This window comes from Fusarium subglutinans, assembly GCF_013396075.1.
Source record: "Fusarium subglutinans strain NRRL 66333 chromosome Unknown NRRL66333_c0000025, whole genome shotgun sequence".
In the NCBI taxonomy this organism is placed as follows: domain Eukaryota; kingdom Fungi; phylum Ascomycota; class Sordariomycetes; order Hypocreales; family Nectriaceae; genus Fusarium; species Fusarium subglutinans.
Genome location: NW_023502088.1, coordinates 20,329 through 40,897, shown reverse-complemented (window position 1 = coordinate 40,897; position 20,569 = coordinate 20,329). Strand labels below are relative to the sequence as shown.

The 20,569-nt window shown below is 48.8% G+C and overlaps 6 protein-coding genes across 6 annotated transcripts; 2 read left to right on the top strand and 4 right to left on the bottom strand.

Annotated features, from left to right (window-relative positions):
* Positions 1–395: 395 nt before the first annotated feature.
* On the top strand, positions 396–3,359 carry FSUBG_2779 (heterogeneous nuclear ribonucleoprotein HRP1; the record flags this gene model as incomplete). Its single annotated transcript, XM_036680588.1, has 5 exons — positions 396–439; positions 515–826; positions 1,986–2,026; positions 2,080–2,243; positions 2,298–3,359. The coding sequence occupies 5 exons, from the start codon at positions 396–398 to the stop codon at positions 3,357–3,359; spliced, it is 1,623 nt and encodes a 540-aa protein (XP_036541635.1).
* Positions 3,360–4,391: 1,032 nt separating this feature from the next.
* Positions 4,392–7,219, bottom strand: FSUBG_2778 (e3 ubiquitin ligase hula; the record flags this gene model as incomplete). The annotated part of the gene is made up of 7 exons (XM_036680587.1): positions 4,392–4,491; positions 4,545–6,549; positions 6,609–6,745; positions 6,799–6,904; positions 6,958–6,996; positions 7,057–7,079; positions 7,197–7,219. 7 exons carry the CDS (start codon positions 7,217–7,219, stop codon positions 4,392–4,394), a joined length of 2,433 nt encoding a protein of 810 aa, XP_036541634.1.
* A 2,887-nt stretch (positions 7,220–10,106) lies between these two features.
* Positions 10,107–10,833, bottom strand: FSUBG_2777 (RRM-type RNA binding protein; the record flags this gene model as incomplete). Its single annotated transcript, XM_036680586.1, has 3 exons — positions 10,107–10,353; positions 10,406–10,662; positions 10,720–10,833. 3 exons carry the CDS (start codon positions 10,831–10,833, stop codon positions 10,107–10,109), a joined length of 618 nt encoding a protein of 205 aa, XP_036541633.1.
* Positions 10,834–11,728: 895 nt separating this feature from the next.
* Positions 11,729–12,460, bottom strand: FSUBG_2776 (uncharacterized protein; the record flags this gene model as incomplete). The annotated part of the gene is made up of 1 exon (XM_036680585.1): positions 11,729–12,460. One exon carries the CDS (start codon positions 12,458–12,460, stop codon positions 11,729–11,731), a length of 732 nt encoding a protein of 243 aa, XP_036541632.1.
* An 857-nt stretch (positions 12,461–13,317) lies between these two features.
* FSUBG_2775 (ISWI chromatin-remodeling complex ATPase ISW2) lies at positions 13,318–16,892 on the top strand (the record flags this gene model as incomplete). Its single annotated transcript, XM_036680584.1, has 5 exons — positions 13,318–13,401; positions 13,460–13,633; positions 13,690–14,370; positions 14,421–16,706; positions 16,758–16,892. 5 exons carry the CDS (start codon positions 13,318–13,320, stop codon positions 16,890–16,892), a joined length of 3,360 nt encoding a protein of 1,119 aa, XP_036541631.1.
* Positions 16,893–17,442: 550 nt separating this feature from the next.
* On the bottom strand, positions 17,443–18,643 carry FSUBG_2774 (eukaryotic translation initiation factor 3 subunit I; the record flags this gene model as incomplete). The annotated part of the gene is made up of 3 exons (XM_036680583.1): positions 17,443–17,808; positions 17,856–18,453; positions 18,594–18,643. The coding sequence occupies 3 exons, from the start codon at positions 18,641–18,643 to the stop codon at positions 17,443–17,445; spliced, it is 1,014 nt and encodes a 337-aa protein (XP_036541630.1).
* Between the last annotated feature and the right edge of the window lie 1,926 nt (positions 18,644–20,569).

Genomic DNA, 20,569 nt, shown 5'->3' with positions numbered 1-20,569 from the left:
ATCATCTTCCAAATCTCAGTGATATACGGAGTAAGCATTTGAATTTCGAAAAGAACCCAAGATTCCGGTTCTTGTTTGTTTGTAACTTAATGGTGCTGCTTTCTGATTGGACCACTTTTGGCTTAGTCAGTAAAGTCAGTTAGGCTTTAGCTCTGCGGCTTGATAACCTAGCACCTTTCTTTACCTTCATGGTTCGGTCGCCTCCTCTTCCTTTTCTTTGACTCTTGATTCGACTCAGTTCTCAATATCAATTGCGCATCTCTTCCTACCTGCCCCTGTTCACCCATTACAGCTTTTTAGTGTAGAGTGCGCGAATCCCGTCGTTCGCTTCTTTCGCGCTCCCCAAGCTTTCGAACTTTCCTATCACGAACACGCGCCAAATCTCAACCGTCGCCATGACTGAGCCCGAGAACTTCGAGGATGATCTCTTCGCCGACCTGTAAGTATCCATCGCAATATAAGCCGCGAGCATAAACACCATATGCGTCTACCTAGGATGCTAACTCTTAGACAGCTACGATGACAACGATGCCGCAAAGCCAGCGTCTGCTCCCGCTCCAGCAGTCCCCCCTGCCCCAGAAGCTCAGCCTCCTACTAACATCCATAACAACGACAATGATGATCATAGCGGGATGCAACAACATCAAGAAACTGGAGGTGATGAACACATGACTCAAGATCAGGATGACGATGATGATGATGTCGACTTCAACCTCGGTGGAGGAGGATACGGCGGCTCCGGTCACACAGGCCAGGCTGATATGCATGACGATGCTCCAACACCTCCATACGGAACTGTACACAAGGCGAGTGCCAAAGAAGATGGGTAAGTCTTTACTGTTTCTGCATTGTGATTACATTTCTTGAATTCGCTCTTGCGAGAATATCACGGTTCGCCTTGCGTGTTTACAACCTTGAATCCTCATGGCAACTGCCACGTTGCCACGTAGTAGTGGCCATCGGTCTAGCTTTTGCATACAATTCGGAAGTTGGCTTGGCTAGAGAGGGTCGTGGTCAAATTAAGAAAAAGAGGTTTTGCTATCGGAGACATCAAACGGCAAAGATTCAGATTGGAAGAGTTATCATGACTCATTCAGGAGGATATGTGGATCAAGAGATATAACCAGTTTGTGGCGAGTCCGCTGCTATTGTCTATGAGCTATGAGAGGAAGAGGAGGATGTCACAATCAGTACTGGGTTACGCCCTGTGGACGGACATCTCAGGATGAATCATTCGGCACTAGTCCAGACGAAAGACACTACTACTTGAGTCTTCCATAGCCCTCAGTCGCAGAGATCTTATTGAACCGACGGGAGTGGTAAACACTCTCGAGTGCTATAGCGAGATTCGCAGCGAATAGCGCTCGAGGCCAGTACCTAGCATGAGACAGAGACAGAGAGAACAGTCAAGACGATAGCACAAGACGAAATTGTATTCGACCAAGCTGATCTGGCATCTCTCATTGCAATGTCTGCGCCATACTTTCGACTGTCATGGCCGTTTGGTCAACGTTTGTCAACCATGGTCCTTGTTATGTTGGCCTTGATGCATCCACACGCAGGGATCTTACAGAAATTGCCGCCAACATCAAGCAAGCCGAAGAAACAGGAACTTTCAAATCAATCGACCTCCTGCTGGGCTGTACACTCCTCTGCATGCACCCATATTGCCCTTCATGACCCATTTTTTTCAAGGATACAAACTCCTTCATCACATTGCAATCACCAAACCGCAGCCATCTATCTGTTTTTCTGCTGTACCAAGCATTCAAATCTCGATTGTCGGCTCTTTTCTCTAAGCCAAGGTTAAGGTTTCAGCAAACTATTGATCATTTGCAAACTCGCAGCCCTTTCTGAGCAAGCCACTTTGCCATTCAGCTGGGTCCTATTGTTCTATCAAGCCTAGGAGACCCGTGTTCAACAGCCTTGTTATTCAGAATGCATGAACAACTCTAAGATGAAAGTATACTGACATGTTTGTTTAGTAAAATGTTCATCGGCGGTCTCAACTGGGAAACCACCGATCGTAAGTGACAAACATATGCAGCTCTCCAAACTTGTACTAACAGTTGCCGGTAGAATCATTGCGAGATTACTTCTCGCAGTTCGGTGAAGTTGTTGAATGTACAGTCATGAGAGACAGCAGTACCGGCCGGTCGCGAGGGTTTGGTTTTCTGACTTTTAAGGACGCCAAGACTGTCAATATCGTCATGGTCAAGGAGCATTTCCTTGATGGCAAGATCGTAAGTCATATATATCTTAAAATGGCCAAACTCACCACTCTAATTGCGTTGCAGATCGACCCCAAACGCGCCATTCCCAGAGACGAACAAGAGAAGACCAGTAAGATCTTCGTCGGAGGTGTCAGCCAGGAAACCACCGATCAAGAATTCAAGGAATACTTTGCACAGTTCGGCCGCGTTGTAGATGCGACTCTGATGATGGACAAAGATACCGGTCGTCCACGAGGGTTTGGCTTTGTGACGTTTGAAAATGAAGCCGGTGTTGATGCCTGTATCAACGTGCCACTGGAAATTCATGGGAAACCCATCGAGGTCAAGAAAGCCCAGCCCAGGGGTAACCTTCGAGAAGAGGAAGAGGCATCACGACGCGGCAAATTCAGAAAGGACGGCGACCAGTCAAGCCAGGGCTCCATGGGCCAACAGATGGGCAACAACGGCATGACACCCCAGGTTATGGCCCAATACTTCCAACGCATGCAACAGTACTTCGCCATGATGCAGTCACAAATGGCCATGAGCCGAGGAATGCCCATGAACCCAGCCATGTGGCAGAACATGATGCAGATGCAACAGATGCAACAGCAGATGATGGGTCGAGGAGGCGGCGGTGCCAATGCTCAGAACATGATGCAGAACATGAACCCACAGATGATGCAGCAGATGCAACAAATGCAGCAGCAGATGATGCAACAGCAGGGCCAGCAAGGTGGTCAAGATGCTGCTTCCGGTAGTGCTAGTCCCACTGCCTCTGCCAGCGGCGGCGGTGGTCGAGGATACGACAACAACAACTATAATCAATACCAACAAGCTCAAGGAGGTCGTCGTGGAGGCCGTGGAGGCTACGGCGGTCATGGAGGACATGGAGGTTATGGTATGGGTGGAGGAGGGGGGGCCCCTACTTCATGGGAGGGCATGTACGACGATGTTCCTCAGCCAAACTCCAACCAAGGCTCGGGCGGCTTTAACCGTGCTGGCAGTGCCAGTGCGAACTCTGACCCGCAACATGCACCACCCGCCAATGCGCCTACGGGACCCAAAAACGCCGGCAAACCTGGAGCTAATTATCGTGGTGGAGGACGAGGTGGAAACCGCGGCTTTCACCCTTACTCACGATAAAGACTCCTCATCAGATTTTGCTCTTAGCAAGGAGGGTTTGGAAGATGTGGAAGCCATCTAAATTCCGGCGAAGTGATGGGAAGGAGATGATAGTGTCAACCATGTATAATAATGCGGAACGGTGGGTTCAATCCGCATATATTTTGTTTTTCCTTTTTTTACCCTCAGTATTTTGGTTTCATTGGGCGGCTTTCCAATGCTTTTGTTCATCAAGATGCAGCCAGGTTCGACTGATACAAAGGGCCCGAATAGGGGGTGGTCGGTCTTGCGAGGGCACTGCAATAATTAGAAATCAAATAAGCCCAAAATTGGTCTATTGAGTCGTTATGTGTGTATTTGTTTTCGTGATGTTTACTGGCATAGATAGGCTCTGCCCGACACACAAAGGTGTTCAAGACTGGTCATAGGACAGCCGAGGCAAATACTTTCAGTAAAAAAGTTAGCTTAGCAGGTAGGTTTACCTAGGTTAGTAGATAGTGAAAGTGATATATGTGATAAGTACTTGAAATGAAGCGCTATAACCCTATCCTTCTTCTTAAACTTCCAGCCCTTCCATGCTGGCTTCGGTGCTACTACCGACATCACACGTAATACATAGCAAAGTACAGTTTTTTTCTTTTCTCTCTTCGTCTGTCAAGCATCATCACATCCAAGGACTCGTCTATCCCGGGGATGTCCGGTAATTCCACAATGCCTGCCAATGCTTCCTTACGAAACAGATCACAAGGTGCGTCTGTGATAACGGCAGCACTCGAGTTCTGTTAAATCGTCTATTTACTGGGGTGACAGGGAGAAGCAGTTGTTGCATCGCATGTTGAAGGCAAATTAATCCCACCAGCGCCAAACGACCCAGGTCTGTCCACTCTTGGGACTGAAGCAAATACCCAAAAGTTCGTGTATGTTAGAGAGGGTGTTCCCTATGGGGGCAGGCAAAAGAAGTCGCCGTCTCGCGGAAACTACAAAGCAGTACAGCTGAGTGCAGTTTGACCCTTTCCAGTTCAATGTCCCTGCTGAAAGTAATATCGTTGTCGTCTACTCTTGGCCAAAGCCCATAGTTTCCTCAACCGCGATGGTAAGCTTTTGTTGAAGCATTTCTAGACTCTTGTAGGGAGGCAAGTCAAGTCGATTGAAACTGTTGATGAGTCAGTGGTTTGTTCTCAGAGTCAATTTTCATAATCAAATTACCATGTGTGCGCCTTTGGCAGATTTGTGATTTCTCCCGCCTTCTCAATTGTAAATCGTCGTGGGCCGTCGCTGCCTTGGAGATCCTTGAAGCCATTGACTGGGATTCGAGAAGTACCTGTAGTAAATTGTAGTAAACGGGACTTCTGCTCGCCATCCCACGAGCGTACTGTTGCCCAGAAGTGCTGAACGACCTCATCGGATTCGGTATATCCTCGATAATCGGTGTGCTTCTTCCAGTCGTCGACATCAATTTCGGCAATACCTCCAATCAAAAGCTCCAGCTCGCGCTCATCAAAGACATTAATAAGATCCTGAGGGATAAGCTCTTGAAACCCTTCCTTGAAAGCCTGGAACTGCTCGGCGATACGTTTCTCGATGCGCCACTTGACCATGAGATCAACGTATTCCTTCTTGTTCTCATTGGTGACATCAATATTGCGACCATCAGGGATGAGATCCTCAGTAGTCATCACTCCGAATCTCTCGTCTTCGGTCGAGAAAGTCTGCTCAAGAATTCCCCCTGATATATCGTTATCCAACATCCACTGCAATGATCGGTGGAAATCGGCATCCACACCCTCCATATCGGCCAAAGCCACCGCCTTGCCAAGCATCATCTTGTACAAAGCTCCAATAAAGAAGGCGTCCAAAAATCGCCTGTGGAAGATAGCCAAACCGACAACACGGCCGATGAACTTGAAATAGTTGAGATGCTCCGGGTTGATGCCGGAATGTGGGTTAATCTGAAGGGTGTAATTATCGTGGGCGGAGTATTCGAACAGGCAATAAAAGGGGTTGAACATTTCGTGGGAAAGAAGGAAAAAGAATTCTCGAGAGAGACCACCGTAATCCAAACCATCCTCGCCATCGAACTTGATCATAAGTCGCTTCTTCAAATCCGTTGCAGACTGGCGTGTGATCTCGGCAAAGGAGTCCTCGAAGATGTGAGATCGTCGCACCTTGATGTGGCATTGTCCACTGAGAATTCGCATGGCGGGCTGTGAACGGAAGTAGATGAGCTTGCGTCTGAAGTCTCGCTTGTACTGAGGAACATTTTGGTCGAGAGACGATGGTAGTCGAGGATCGTCCCAAGTGGTAGTCTTGGTATTATGATCAACAAAGTACACTCGAGCAGTGTTTGTGAGGCGCATCTCCCACCCACTAGGCAGAGGACCGAGTTGCGATACGGGTTGCTGCTGAATCTGGCCGTTGGCATTATTCTGACCGCCATACATGCGGATGTATTGTTGGCGACGTGGATCTACCCAGGTCGTTGTTCTTGTATTGTGATCAACAAAGTATGGTCGACCTTCTGGGGTCCAACGTTGCTCCCAGCCAGGCGGGAGTTCTCCCGTACCAGGGCTCGTCGCTCCAGTATGCATCACTGCGCCACCATTAGTAGCTGGTGATGCTGATGGCTGGGGCTGCTGGGCGTGCAGCGTCGGTGAATTGGAGCCAGTTCGTTCTTCGGGCAGAGTGCGGTTCTGATGTCTCTGGCGCTCAACCTGGGTAGCTGCTTCTCGATCGTTTCGTTGCTCTTGGGCGCCAGAAGCAGTGGGTCGATTCCAGCTCGTCGTGCGGGTGTTGTGATCAACGTAGTAGGTACGGCCGAGATTGTCTTCTCGGCGCTCCCAGCCAGCTGGTAGTCGCCCCTGGGCATCCTCGAATGGGCTGAGTTGATTGCTTTGTCGAGTTTGTCCGGAAGCATTCGGTCCTGAAGCGCTGGCACCACCAACAGAGCTGATGCTGGATGGACGGTGGGCGAGGTTGACTTGTGAGCCACCCGCGCCGTTCGGTCCAGAAAGTGAAGATCCTGGTCGGTTTTCCGGTGGAGGGGCGGAGAGGTTCGAAGCATTCGACGGGCCGGTGCCGAGAGATGGTCGTGCGGTCGATGCCTGGCCACCGCGGGCTGGTGCACTGAGATTGCAGGACAGGTTAATAATAAGTTTGCCGTGGACGACGAGGTTATCGGTTGATTTTTTGAGGTCTCTAGTAAGCATCTGGTCTTAAGCGCATGTCAGAAAGCTCCTTCACGTTTTCTGTTGTGGGATCAAGTAAACTGACCATCGGCATCTGGGCTGAGCTCAGGGATAACATCTCCAACGCGAATATTTATGACGCCTAGGAAACCCTGGTCCTTCTTCTTAAACTTCTTTTGGTCGAAAACTTGGACTGCGAGAATGCCATCTTCATTGGTACGACTGATAATCTCGAGTTGGTTAAATTCTTTGTCCAAAGCGGCGGGGTACATTACAAGTCAAAGCTCTCGTTCCAGTATGGGTTTAGAGTTCTTTTGCTGACAGTCGTCGTTTTGGTTTGCTCCCCATTGATGGTCGCAACAGCGAAAGGGTCAGGAAAGCCTGGTTCAGATTAGCGGATAGGCCGAGCGAAGTTTCTGGGTTCTACAACGTACGGAAAACATCCCTCTTGTATAGGCCATCGGCGGCGATAACTTGGATGATGTCAATATGTCAAGCCGAACGGTGGGGCAGGTTGATTAGCTGTAACTCACTGGTAACCCGAAGGTTGGGCCTGCTACAAGGAGCATTAGTACGGTCGTCGTCGTAGCAGTGAAGGAGGAGATGGGTAAAGGTCAGGTTGAAGGTGAAGCTGGACGCGATGCGATGGGCGAAAGGCTGGGAATGGACTTACTTAGAATCGGTGCGACTGGTCATGGTGTCACCTCTTGCGCTGCGCAGCGAGGGACTAAGTCACAGCGACGGCAATGATAATAATCGATATTTTCGAGGTGAAAGAGTAGGAATAGGTTCGTAGCCAGACAAATGCAATGAAGCCTTGTCGTTGAAGGCGTTCGCGGAACGTGATCAGTGGAGGTTGAAGGGTTCACTGAAGAAAGTTGACGACGCTTGCTTTGGGGCAATGGGGGGAGGTTGAGGCTGTGCACGGGCGGTCCAAAAGACCCAAGACTGAGAGGCTAAGGCCAAGACACGGACTCCCCGCTTCCAGAGCGAGGACGACAGCGGCCGGAACGGGAAGATCCAGGGTAGGAGTAGTGATCCTGAGGCTGCTGAGAGGAGCGCAGCAAGACAAACCAAATTGCTGTAATTGAGCTGGTATGTTCGTGGATTAGTAACGATAAATGGTGACAGAGAAGCTCGTGAACGGAGTTGATTGATCGCCACGAACTGTTTTGTGTGGGTTTGGTCTCAATACTCTCTGTCTCGTGGTTAGCGTTGATGATGCCAGAAGGATAATTAATCGACCCGACCTGGCCAGAGTAACCTTGGAGCCTTGTAACTCGAGTACGGTTTCATGGGCTGGGGAGGACCTTACCTAGGTAGTCAGTGGGGGTACTCTTCTGATACCTAGTCCTGCCACCTTGTTTATAGGTAGCTCCTACGTGGATGGGTTTTACAAAATGGTAGTCGTGCTGTATAATATATACTACGGATCGCACTTTGTTAGACATTCCACCCAGCAAAGCAATAAGAGGCAGCTCCTCAAGTGCATATTACGAAGATCAGAGGAACCCTCCCAATGGGACCTACTATATCAACCAAGGAACAAGTAAGCATCCATCCTCGAGATAGGGTGCCAAAATTGACTCACCGACGTCCCCAATAACCTTCGACCAAACTTACACATATACTTTTGTCTAGGTATTAGAATCAAGTCCTTATATTTTCTTCTATCCTTGGCTAGCCTGTGCTCTCTAATCAACCCTGTATTATGTATCCGGGCCTTTTTGGTGGGCTGCAATGGAGGCCTACAGATGACTAGACGACAAGATATTACCTTGTATTAGTGGCTGGTAGGTAACCAAGAGGTTCTTTTGCATCCGCTCCTTTGGACGTTCCCTATGAACCCCGCGAATTAAAGATGAACGGTTCCAGAATCAACTTTGTGTACTTTGATCGAAGGTATCTACCCGGTATTACCTAAATCTTGAGCTGTCGCACGTTTTAGTCACTTGCTAGGCTGAGCAATGATTTCAAAGGTGTTCAAGAGCTCCAGTGTTTTATTGCCACTTTGGCTGAGAAATTGTCAAATAATGCTTATGACATCTGTCTTCCTGGGTTGCGGAATCCACGGCTGCGCTTTACGACGTATTTCGTACAACCTCGGCAGTAAACAAAGCGACAGTGCCGCTATGGAATCATAATCTCAGTCACCTGTAAGGGTTTGTGAACAGATGTTCTGAGCCTAATTGCGGCGTACGGCTTACCGGCACGGCTTTCGTCAGGCATCGGGCGCTCAAGCAGGGTTATGATGCCTTGCAGCGACCTAGGTCGCTGAGGTTGATGCTTGTGCTTAAAGACTGGCAACATGGGAACCAAAAGGCTGCATTTATCAGGACACAGTTTGAAACATGCCCCATACACACGTGTGCTATAGGATTTAATATTTCTCTTTATAAATTTCCCTTTCGACGGAGCACATCCAAACCTACCCTTCGGCCGTAACTTCGTAGTAGCATTATTTCATTAATATATTTACAGTATTTTTGTACCTCTGTGACTGAGCAACTGCTGAGCCACTGGCAAAACGTCAATGATACCCTTGTTGATTGCGTTGACAACATACATCTCGAACAGCAAATGTAATCTGGAGTAGTCGAGGATGACGACTCATGTCCTAGCCATGCTATGTTAAACATTTAATTTTAGCACATTGCGCGAGGAGTGACACGTTTGCAACGGTATGGCTGTACAATGTATGGGGTTATTCAATACCAGCTTCAGTGGCTGAGCAAGAATATCAGACCTTATTAGAAACTGAATTAACTACGTACACATGAAAGAAAACGCTTATTGCACTTAACTACGTGATCAAGAACATTTCTGCGTCGAGAGAGCATAAACTTCGAGCTATAGGGTAGGCTGTATGATGTCGTGAATTGCCCACCGCATTAGCTTATTTAGCTTGCGATCTTCAGTGAGATGTCAGATCTTCCTTTCCATATTATGCACCCTGACACTAGATTTGTCTCATTGTAATCACAGTCATTCCCGCTAAATACCCAAGCCTTGGCACGAACTGATGTGGGGGGTACCACACGGGCGGCCTCACAGGCATATGAAGCTCCAAGAGGAACGCGTGGCAACATGTCACTACTCTAAGCCTCCTACGGACCTACATAATCGAAGTTGCTTAGGATCGACACCCTAACCCAGTTATACTCAAAGTAGCTGACTAGATTGTATTTTGGCTTATAATGATTTCAGGCGAAGTTCGTACTGAGCTAATGAGAGGAACAGACATTGATGGATATGACTGTGATTTTGCTAAGACGAAAGAAACGTCAAGACCGGAACTCCTATCCCTTCCCTTTGTGTTCTTGGCTATCTGTGTGTTTTCCTGTTCCTGGATAATCGATAGTATTACACTGTTCCTTCTCTGCTAGTAAAGCACCCTTCTCCTTATTACCATAACCCTAAATTCAAAGAAAAGAAATGGATGGAAACTGTTCCATCACAGGCCAACATATCCATGCGCGTAGGGGTTGTTTTCAAGCCCGTGAGATTCCTCAACTTCGATCTCGAAAGGCCTAGGTTGCTCAGATCGTCGACCATGTCCCAAGGGCAGAGTGCCTCCCTGCTCCTAGTAGGGGGCGAAACCTCGTCCGCGACCACGGTAGCCACCGCGATAACCACCACCGCGAGGGAAGCTGCCTCGGCCATGAAAGCCTCGGCCACCACGGAACCCACCGCGACCACGTCCACGGCTCATGCCAGGGACATTGGTGCGCTTGGGGGTCACCTTGATGTTGCGGCCCTTGAAGACACTCTCGTTGAGGACAAGAGCCTGGGCGACCAAGCTCGGCTCGGTGAACTCGACGTAGGCGTAGCTACAGTGCGATATGTTAGCAATGCTCAAAAAGCTCCCACGTGCCAACATACCCCTTCGGTTGACCTGTGAACTTGTCAAGAAGAATGGTCACTCGGTTGATGGAGCCGCAGCTCTGGAAGTGACTCTGGATATCTTCAGGCGAGGCTGAATAATCGACGTTGCCAACAAAGATACTGCGTGCATCGATGGATTCCTTGTCATCCGCAAGGTCCGCAGATTGCTGTTCCAGAGTTGCTTGCATCTCGCGAAGCTTCTTGGCCTCCTCTTCCATCTCTGCCACGCGGCGCTTCATGGCAGTGATTTCTTCCTAAGGGTGTGGCGTCAGTTTCCTTCTGAAATCCACCTCTTTGCGCGCCTAACACACCTCCTCAGCCCCTGACATCTCAGTTCCTTGCTCATGTTCATTGTCGTGCTCGCGGTCATGATCGATCTCGTGCTCGCCCGTGGGCTTCTCGTCTTGCTTGCCAGAATCCGACATATTGACTAGCTTGAAGGAAAACTAGTAGTGCCTTTCGTGCGCGATACTTCTACGTGAATCAGTGTCAGTAGAAGACTCGATGGCTGCTGAGAGAAGAGAATGAACAATGCGCAATCGTTCAACATAGCCTTGACATCATCTTATGAAGGGATAGAATATTGCAACGATAAATGCTAGAAAGAAGAAGAAGAAGAAGAAGAAATATTTACCTTTGTGGAACGGACCTTTCGCGATGCAAGCGGAAGAAGAGAAGTAACAAAAAACGTAGAAAAAAAAGAAAAGCGCGAACAGGTTCAAAAGTTCGCGAAAGACAAAAATGCACGATTAATGAGGTCAAGGCCGGGGTACGCAGCTACCAACTGTAGGTACCTTTCTTCTAGCGCTGCATGAAAGTTCCCTGCAAGTCAGCCCAAAACCAAGCTCTGGTGTTCCTTTGGAAGGGTTCGGACCGAAGATAACCCGACAAGTTGGACGTGAGATCAAATGACAATACCTTGGATCTGTCTACATGTGAGGATGAAGCAAAGGAGCTGTTTCTCTACCGACTCCTTCGACCTAGGAAGTTATAGGGCTTTGCCATACCATGAGAGCATGACCAGTCACATACAAGCATACAAGGAGTTTCATTGGTTCAGAAGGAATAGCTAGAGAATCATCATCATCAAATTTATCGTGTTATGAAAAATGTGGCAATCGCCAGACACAAAATGAAAACCAGACACCCCCAAATGCAATCGTTACGTCCTCCAAACGCCGCCCATGCTCTTCGCTAGTCAATGCGTCCGTCTGTAAACATGCCTCGTACCATCCCATCCATCTAGTACCCAGTGCTCCGAGACAAATATGCTTCATGTTGTGTGTAGAGATAAGGAAAGGTGATGAGCTCGCTGGATAATCAAGCATGTCGGCCACGCTTCCCTCCCTTTTCGAAAGGATCCTTTCCGCTTAGACTGCCGAGATCGAATATTTCCTCAAAGTTCAATTTGCGCTTGCTACCAGCACGCTGTACCAAATGTCCCGGTCCCCTTGGGTAAGATCGACTCGGACCACCCGCAAGCCTAGTTTTCGTTGGTCGTGTGGGAGCAGGCACATCATCGTGAGGTCTTGAGTCAGACAGGTCAAGAGTAGCGATATTCGGGTACGGGTGTGAAGACTGGAAGGTAAAGTTGTCTTGAGAAGGGACAACTATCGACGTAGGCTGTTCGGCAACAGGGGGAATGCTCGGTGGTGCGGAGTCAGTTCGCACTTGGTTCGCCGGATGAGGGGGGATAGCCGTTCGAGTGAGTTCAGGTGACGAGGCTGTTTCTGCTTTGTCGACCTCGTCCTCGCTCTCCGTGTTCAGAGAGCTGCTTTCACGCCCATCGAGTCGTTCTGTTGCCCATTTCCGGATCTTCCACCCTTCTCCATCACCCAGACCCATGCCTTCTTTATCCAAGAATTGTAAGAGGTCATCGAGGCAATCCTGATATCCGTCGGCACGAGCCTTTGACTGCCCTGCAGCCGATATCTTGTAGAGCTTGGTCACCGACAGGGCGGCTGCCTTAAAGACATCGAGGAGTTGTTCCGGGCTTTCTTGTTGAGCAGGTTGCTTGCCCATGCCACCAGAGACGCCCCTCATAGGCTCCATCGTGATTAAGCGACGAAGAGATGTGGAAAACTGGAAACGAAGAGTCAGATATGTTAGAAAACGTCGAGGGAGAAATCGCCTCACTTGCTAATCAGAGGGAAGTAGTATTAGTATCAGAAGAGGCTCCTAGACCGGGGAGAAAATGCTATGTATTCGCGGTACACCGAAGTCAGACAAGCTGGGTATGTTGCTCCCGAAGAGCTATGATCTCAAAAACAGTTGGGCAAGGTAAAGGTTGGGGTCATGAAGCGTTTGCCCAGGTCATCCACTCCAACAGAACATGGGCAGAGCCTGATGGACGGTACTAACCGAGGGGTCGGTACCTGTAGGTGTGGGGGGATTCCAGCCACGTGACTTGATACAAACTATTAGATTGTCTCAGCAACTCACCAGAATCTCTTTCAATCGCGTACTTGTACGAGTATATAAGATAATATAAGCTTAGAATACTTCACCTGGTTGTTTTCAGATTTACAGTGACTTCTTCACACAAGATCAGTAAGACAAAGTGACGTCGTTAAAAACCATCGGAATATCCTTTCTTCCCTTGCTGCATCGTGGGGCCCAATGCCATTTACAAGGGTCTATGCACGCCGCTAGCCCAGATTGGCCCCCTTCGAGGTGACCGTTTAGATTCTACCCGCCAAACCTTCGCAACAGCATTCACACTTTCTTTTCCAATCCTTCAAGCGACGTGGCTGTGTTGAATACACCACATACCCTTCAAAATACACACAGAATACGCTACAAGAGCCAATAGACTACTTGCATTGACTTGTGCTTCACATTGCAAGCCGTTGAAACGCGTCTTCTGGATGCCAGTCGCGTAAAGAGGTTTATCCTAAACTCGACTCGCAATGGCGCCTCGCTCTCGAGCCAAAGCTGTCGATATTGACGCGTCCATGTCTGACGCGCAGGAGCATCGACAAGAAGAAGAGATGGTGAGTTCCTATATTCACAAAATTCTTTACATTTGTGGGTGAGACCTTGTGCTGACAGCTTGTTAAGGAAGTTGACGAGACACCCGACTACACTGATACCGAAAATCCTAGCACCACTGCTAGCAGCGTCGCCGGAGAGCCTACTGGGGATGGCCGTAGGCGCCGCACAGAAGTTAACCAACTTCGTCGTAGCATTTTTGGAAAGAAACACGATCGGTTAGGCGAATCCAAGGTATGTCGCACCCCAAGAGAAGGCTATGACACGAAACAATCTAATCGAACCTCTAGGAAGATGACACCATTCGTCGATTTCGATACCTCCTCGGCCTGACCGATCTCTTCCGCCACTTCATTGAAACAAACCCCGACCCCAAGATTCGCGATATCATGACCGAAATCGATCGACAGAATGCCGAATCTGCGCGAGGCAAGAAGGGCGCCGGAAGGCAAGGGGGCGCCATGAGTGAGCGGCGTCGACGTACCGAAGCTGAAGAAGACGCCGAACTCTTGAAAGACGAAAAGCACGGTGGCTCCGCTGAGACGGTCTTCCGAGAATCCCCTCCGTTCATCCATGGCACCATGCGAGACTACCAGGTTGCCGGTCTCAATTGGCTGATTTCCCTGCACGAGAATGGTATTTCTGGTATTCTTGCCGATGAAATGGGTCTTGGAAAGACCCTGCAGACTATTTCGTTCCTTGGCTACCTGCGACACATTCTTGGCATTACTGGACCACACTTGGTCATTGTGCCCAAGTCCACGCTCGATAACTGGAAGCGAGAGTTTGCCAAATGGACCCCCGAGGTCGATGTTTTGGTGCTCCAGGGTGCGAAAGACGAACGACAAACCCTTATCAACGATCGCCTTGTTGACGAGAAGTTTGATGTTTGCATTACCAGCTACGAAATGGTGCTTCGAGAGAAAGCGCATTTGAAGAAATTTGCTTGGGAATACATCATCATCGACGAAGTATGTGATTTTGGAACAATCGAGACTTTCATCAGCTAACGAATATTCAGGCGCATCGAATCAAGAACGAAGAGTCATCACTGTCACAGGTTATCCGATTGTTCTCCTCCAGAAACCGATTACTTATTACGGGCACACCGTTACAAAACAACCTGCATGAACTCTGGGCTCTTCTGAATTTCTTGCTTCCTGATGTCTTCGGCGACTCTGAGGCATTTGATCAGTGGTTCTCAGGTCAAGACCGCGATCAAGATACGGTCGTACAACAACTACACAAAGTCCTCCGCCCCTTCTTACTGCGCCGCGTGAAGAGCGACGTGGAGAAGAGTCTATTGCCCAAGAAAGAGGTCAATGTTTATCTCGGCATGTCGGAGATGCAGATTAAATGGTACCAGAAGATTCTGGAGAAAGATATTGATGCCGTTAACGGTGCTGGTGGCAAACGAGAGTCAAAGACACGACTACTCAACATCGTGATGCAACTTCGAAAATGCTGTAACCATCCCTATCTGTTCGAAGGCGCCGAGCCAGGACCCCCTTATACAACCGATGAGCATTTGGTTTATAACGCTGGCAAGATGGCAGTCCTTGACAAGCTTCTCAAGCGGCTCCAGAAGCAGGGAAGCCGCGTTCTCATCTTCTCTCAAATGAGCCGATTATTGGATATTCTCGAAGACTATTGTGTATTCCGAGAGTACAAATATTGTCGAATCGATGGTGGCACAGCACATGAAGATCGAATTGCTGCCATTGACGAATACAATAAACCTGGTTCGGAGAAATTTGTCTTCCTCCTTACGACGCGTGCCGGTGGTCTAGGCATTAACTTGACGACTGCCGACATTGTTATCCTCTATGACAGTGATTGGAATCCTCAAGCTGATCTTCAGGCCATGGATCGAGCCCATCGTATTGGTCAGACTAAGCAGGTTGTTGTATACAGATTTGTCACAGATAACGCCATTGAAGAAAAGGTTTTGGAGAGAGCTGCCCAGAAGCTACGACTAGACCAACTGGTTATCCAACAAGGCCGTGCCCAACAAGCCGCTAAAGCTGCAGCCAACAAGGATGAGCTTCTTTCCATGATCCAGCACGGTGCCGAGAAGGTCTTTCAGTCCAAGGGACCTACTGGCAACATGGTCTCCAAGGACGGCGAAGTCGGTGATGACGATATCGACGAGATCCTTGCAAAGGGCGAAAACCGAACCAAGGAGCTGAACGCAAAGTATGAGAAGTTGGGAATTGATGATCTGCAAAAATTCACCTCAGAGTCTGCTTACGAGTGGAATGGCGAGAACTTCGCCAATACAAAGAAGAATATCAACATGACCTGGATCAACCCGGCCAAGCGAGAGCGAAAGGAACAGTCATACTCGATGGATAAGTACTTCCGACAAACTATGTATCCCAACCCCAAGGCCGATGCTAAGCCAAAGGCACCACGAGCACCCAAGCAAGTTCCTGTTCATGACTACCAATTTTACCCCCCACGCCTGCGAGATCTCCAAGATAGGGAGACTGCTTACTATCGGAAGGAAATTGGGTATAAGGTCCCTCTACCTGACGGTGACGAAGAAACCCTTGAAGAGCGAGAGGCCGAAAGAGCCCTCGACCAGCAGGAGATCGACAATGCCACACCTTTGACTGAGGAAGAGAGGGAGGAAAAAGAAAAGTTGTCGCTACAAGGTTTCGGAGACTGGAACAAACGAGACTTTCAGCAATTTGTCAACGGATCCGGCAAATACGGACGAACTGACTATGAAGGCATCTCTAACGAGATTGACAGCAAGTCAGCCCCAGAAATCAAGGCTTATGCAAAGGTCTTTTGGCAACGCTATACCGAGATCGCCGACTACCCCAAGTACATCAAGACTATCGAAGACGGCGAGGAGCGGACTCGCCGTATTGGTCACCACCAAAAGCTTTTGAGGAAGAAGATGCAACAGTATCGAGTCCCTCTACAGCAGCTCAAGATCAACTATTCTGTGTCGACTACCAACAAGAAAGTTTACACTGAAGAAGAGGACCGATTCCTTTTGGTTCTACTTGATCGATATGGCATTGATTCGGAAGGTCTTTACGAAAAGATGCGAGACGACATTAGAGAGTCACCACTGTTCCGATTTGACTGGTTCTTCCTCAGTCGAACACCAATTGAGCTGTCTCGTCGATGTACTACTTTGATCACTACCATTGTTAAAGAGTTCGAAGACGTCCCTGCTCGTGGCTCAAACGGAGTGAATGGAAAATCCAAGCGAGAGCCTGACGATGAGAATGACGAAGATAGCATTCTTGGTATGGCACCGGCAAAGAAGAAGGCTAAAAACGGCGTCAAGGTGAGTGAATAACTAATCTTGTGCATTGTCTATGACTAACATGTTTTACAGAACAAGGCACTCGATAATGTCAAGTCCGTCAAGTCTAGCAAGAACAGCTCCGCCACTCCATCAAGAGCATCTAGTGTTGTCTCTACCGTATCCGCAGGAGGTTCTGCCAAGGGCAAGAAGGGTAAAAAGAAGTGAAGGAATATTGGAATTGCCTTTAGTGTGTTGGGTGGGCAAAGGGATAGACTTTTTGGCGTTTGGTTGCTTTGAGGACTTATAAGAGAAGCCATTGTGTACGTATTTGCTTAATCTAGCATGGCTTTTTGTACCAAGGGCCAGAAAATGCATCACACGATGCCTCCACAGGTGGGAATACAGGCGTGAGAATGGCTGATAGTACAATGAAGAAAGTTACTTGAGCAGAAGAGCCATCTGACTGATTGTCTGCTTGATATCTTCAACTCGACGCGCTGTGAAGTAGCGACCATGATGTTCGTGACTGCATGGTCATAAGTTTATCCAAAGTCGTAGAAACGTGATCAATCGTGCATTTCGACCTTTCCTTAAACCCTGGAGAGATGGTAAGAATTACAAGCCCATTTGTCAACCTCTTTATCTCCCCTTACACACCCAATTCTTTTTCCATCACGTCCAGCTCCCGTTTATTTTTTGCCCCATTTGAACAAAAACATTTATTTGTTTGTCCCCCAAACGCCGTACTATGCAAGCACACAGGAAAAGAACGCATCTACTGCATTCGGTTGATTCGTTCCCTCTCAACCTCGTAGTTGAAGTCGAAGTAGCCCTTGTCGAAGTGGTGAACTCGCACGTATCCGTCCTCTCCGCCGCTGGCGTAGCTCTTGCCTGTAGGGTCGGCAGCGACAGTGTTCAGAGGACCGAAGTGACCTCGCACACGACCAATCTCGTCCTCGAAGATCTTGTGATAGAAACGAGCCTCGAACTTACCCTGACGGGCAGAAGTTCGGGTAACATCCATAGCGGCCTGACCACCACCGAGGATGACGAATTCCTTCTTGGGGGTGATGGTGGCACTGTTGAGGGGTGTGTCGGCTATATAGGTCTTGAGGACCTCGAGATCGCGGGCAGAGATGAGCTTTAAAGATTAGTATTCATCATATGGGATAATTTGGTCCGACATACCTTGGCGGTCTTGTCCTTGCATGCGGTGATAAAGTAAGTACGGTCGGGAGACCACTGGAGATCAACAATGGGCTGGTTGAGTTCATGGACGGGAACGTTGTCGAGGAGATCACCGGTCTTGGCATCGTATCGGCTGACGCTACCATCCTCATGGCCAGCGATGATGTACTTGCTGAGAGCACTCCAGCCAGCAACGGTGGCCTTGCTCTCGTCACAAACAATAGTGAGAGCCTTCTCGTCGGTCTGTTCAGCGTTGAGATCGGGGTTGATGTCGATGACGACAATGTTGGAGAGGTAACCCATTCGCTTCTCGGTAACTCCCAGCAACTTGGTGGCATCTTCGTTGAACTCGACTCGCTTGACGGCAGTGGGGAACTCCCAGGTCTTGATGAGACGGCCAGTCTTGACTTCCCAGAGACGGATGGTGTTGTCGGCAGAACCGGAGGCGATCATGGTTGAGGTGGGGTTAACATCGACTGTCCAGATGGCTCCAACGTGGCCGTGGTAGGTTCCAAGTCGCTCGCCGTTGTGGGAGAACCAGGCGCAGATTTGCTGATCCTTTGCGACGGAGAAGATGAGGTCTCCATCTTTGTTGAATCTATTGAGAGAGGTTAGTAGAGGGTACCGGCGAAGTTATTCCTAGGCTTTAGGCTTTATAAGGGTATAATATTCTCCCTCCACTTCCTCATGACTGAAATACAGATAGATGTATAGAGACAGAACACGACTCAGACATACCTGATCTGGGTGAGCGCACGCTCGTGCCCGGCAAGAAGAATGGGCCTCATGTTGTCGATGTCTGGGGGGCACTAGGAGGGGTTGATGGCGGAGGCAGATTCGGAGCGGGTGGTTATATGGCGAGGGCTTTCGCGATGGAATTTTTGGCGGTTGTGCGTTTTGGTGGGGCAAAAATCGAAATCAGTTTCCCCCGCCTTAGCTGAGCTGTGAGGGGCACATGGCTAATGCCTGATTTGTAGGGAGAGAGGTGTTAAAGTTGAGTTAAACCATGTTTGGCACATTGTGATGCCTAAACAGATTAATATGAGTCTGAGGAGAGTCACTGAAGGATTCAAGAGTCATATTCTGAGTAATTCTTTGATTCATGTTATGGCTCCCATTTAGTCTCAGCTCACTTCCCAGCTCCTCATCCTGGGGCATCAGCAACTTTGGTAGTCTGCAACGAAACCCAGGCGACCTCTGGCTGGGGCCGGGCTATGAATATTTCTATGCTGTAGCTGAATAGACTCTAGCTCAGCTGCAATGGCTACGAATCTATCGTCCCAGTAGCCCTGCTGTTTTTAACAAGAAATTTGTCCCTTTGAGGCTCTCAGCTGTTAAACCGTTCTAAGCACGCATAGCCTTAAGAACGTTGATCTGCTCCAGGACACGGGCTGGCTACAACCACCCTTGGCTGCTCTCATATCGACACTTCTCTCGTGGTCAAACACATACGAAACATCCTCCTCGAACCGGCCAGCAATAGCTTGTAGTTGCTCCAGTTCCAGCTCGTTCATCGGGATGCCTCGCTTCTCGCTCTCCGCAACGCATCGCCCAGAGATGTGATGCGTATCACGAAAGAGACGAGATAATCAGTAAGATCAGTAGCCAGCATAAATGGATCCAAGGCAACCTTCATCCGCTCTGGCTTAATATTCAGAGTAACGAGGATACCTTGTGCGATCTGAAGACTAGGTATCTAGGTAGGTTCCCAACTCCTGCGAGTCCTGTTGATACACCTGGGGTAAGCCCTTCTGGGTCATCAAAGTGTAAATATAAGGGTATGAATAGTTATTAGCACTGTATTTATAGCAATGCACCTGGCTCACCCCTGCTCAGAGTAAAGTAGTGGCAGCTCAGGCTTGGCATCTTGAGCGCCGCTGGTCGTGAAGGTAAGATCTGTCGGGTGACTAACTACCTTGTACAGGTAAAATTCTAGAACTCTGGCCTTCGTTAATCTCAGTGTAAGACCACGATTGAAGGCATCACCGCCAGACCTATTCGATCCCATTGGTCGTGAATGTCCGGTTCGCTGAGAAACACGTTAATGTCCCTTCTTGAAGGCAGGTACTTGACATCAGATTCTGCGGTAATGCAAAGTCAGCCACGCGAGCCCAAGTATATGGACTGATTGCAAGTATTCGAATATGGACGAGCCGCACAGAGGTTCTCAACTGGCTCAATATTCTTTGAGAGACTAAGTCTATCGACTGAGAGACTACGTTGCTGTACAATATTGTGTTATTACCGGCATCGTCACCCAACAACCTTGCTGGTTCGCTTCATCTCTTTTCTGCAACTTTGGCTTGGAACATTTCCTTACGGAAGGGCTTGCATTGCATTGCATAGATCTACATGTATATGCTCTCGCCATTGATCCGTCGGACATCAGGAGATTGTTCGGCATTGGGTCTAATACCATACTCATCTACATACAACTAAGGATATAATCATATTACAGTTGATCATGTACGGCGCGGTCCTCCGTTGCGCCGGGTGGCTTGAATCGAATATTTCCCGATTGATCCCGAGACAGCAACGGCATTTGCGGTTTCTATCTTCGACGTTATCGATACCGATATCACGATATGCAACGAGAACAAGCCTTGGACATCAACGGCTGAGCTGCCGATTGTATACGCACCAAGCCGAACCCGCAGTAGAATTAGGCGGGTCCCAGCAAAGTCAGATTCTCACCCACCCACAGGCGTATTTAC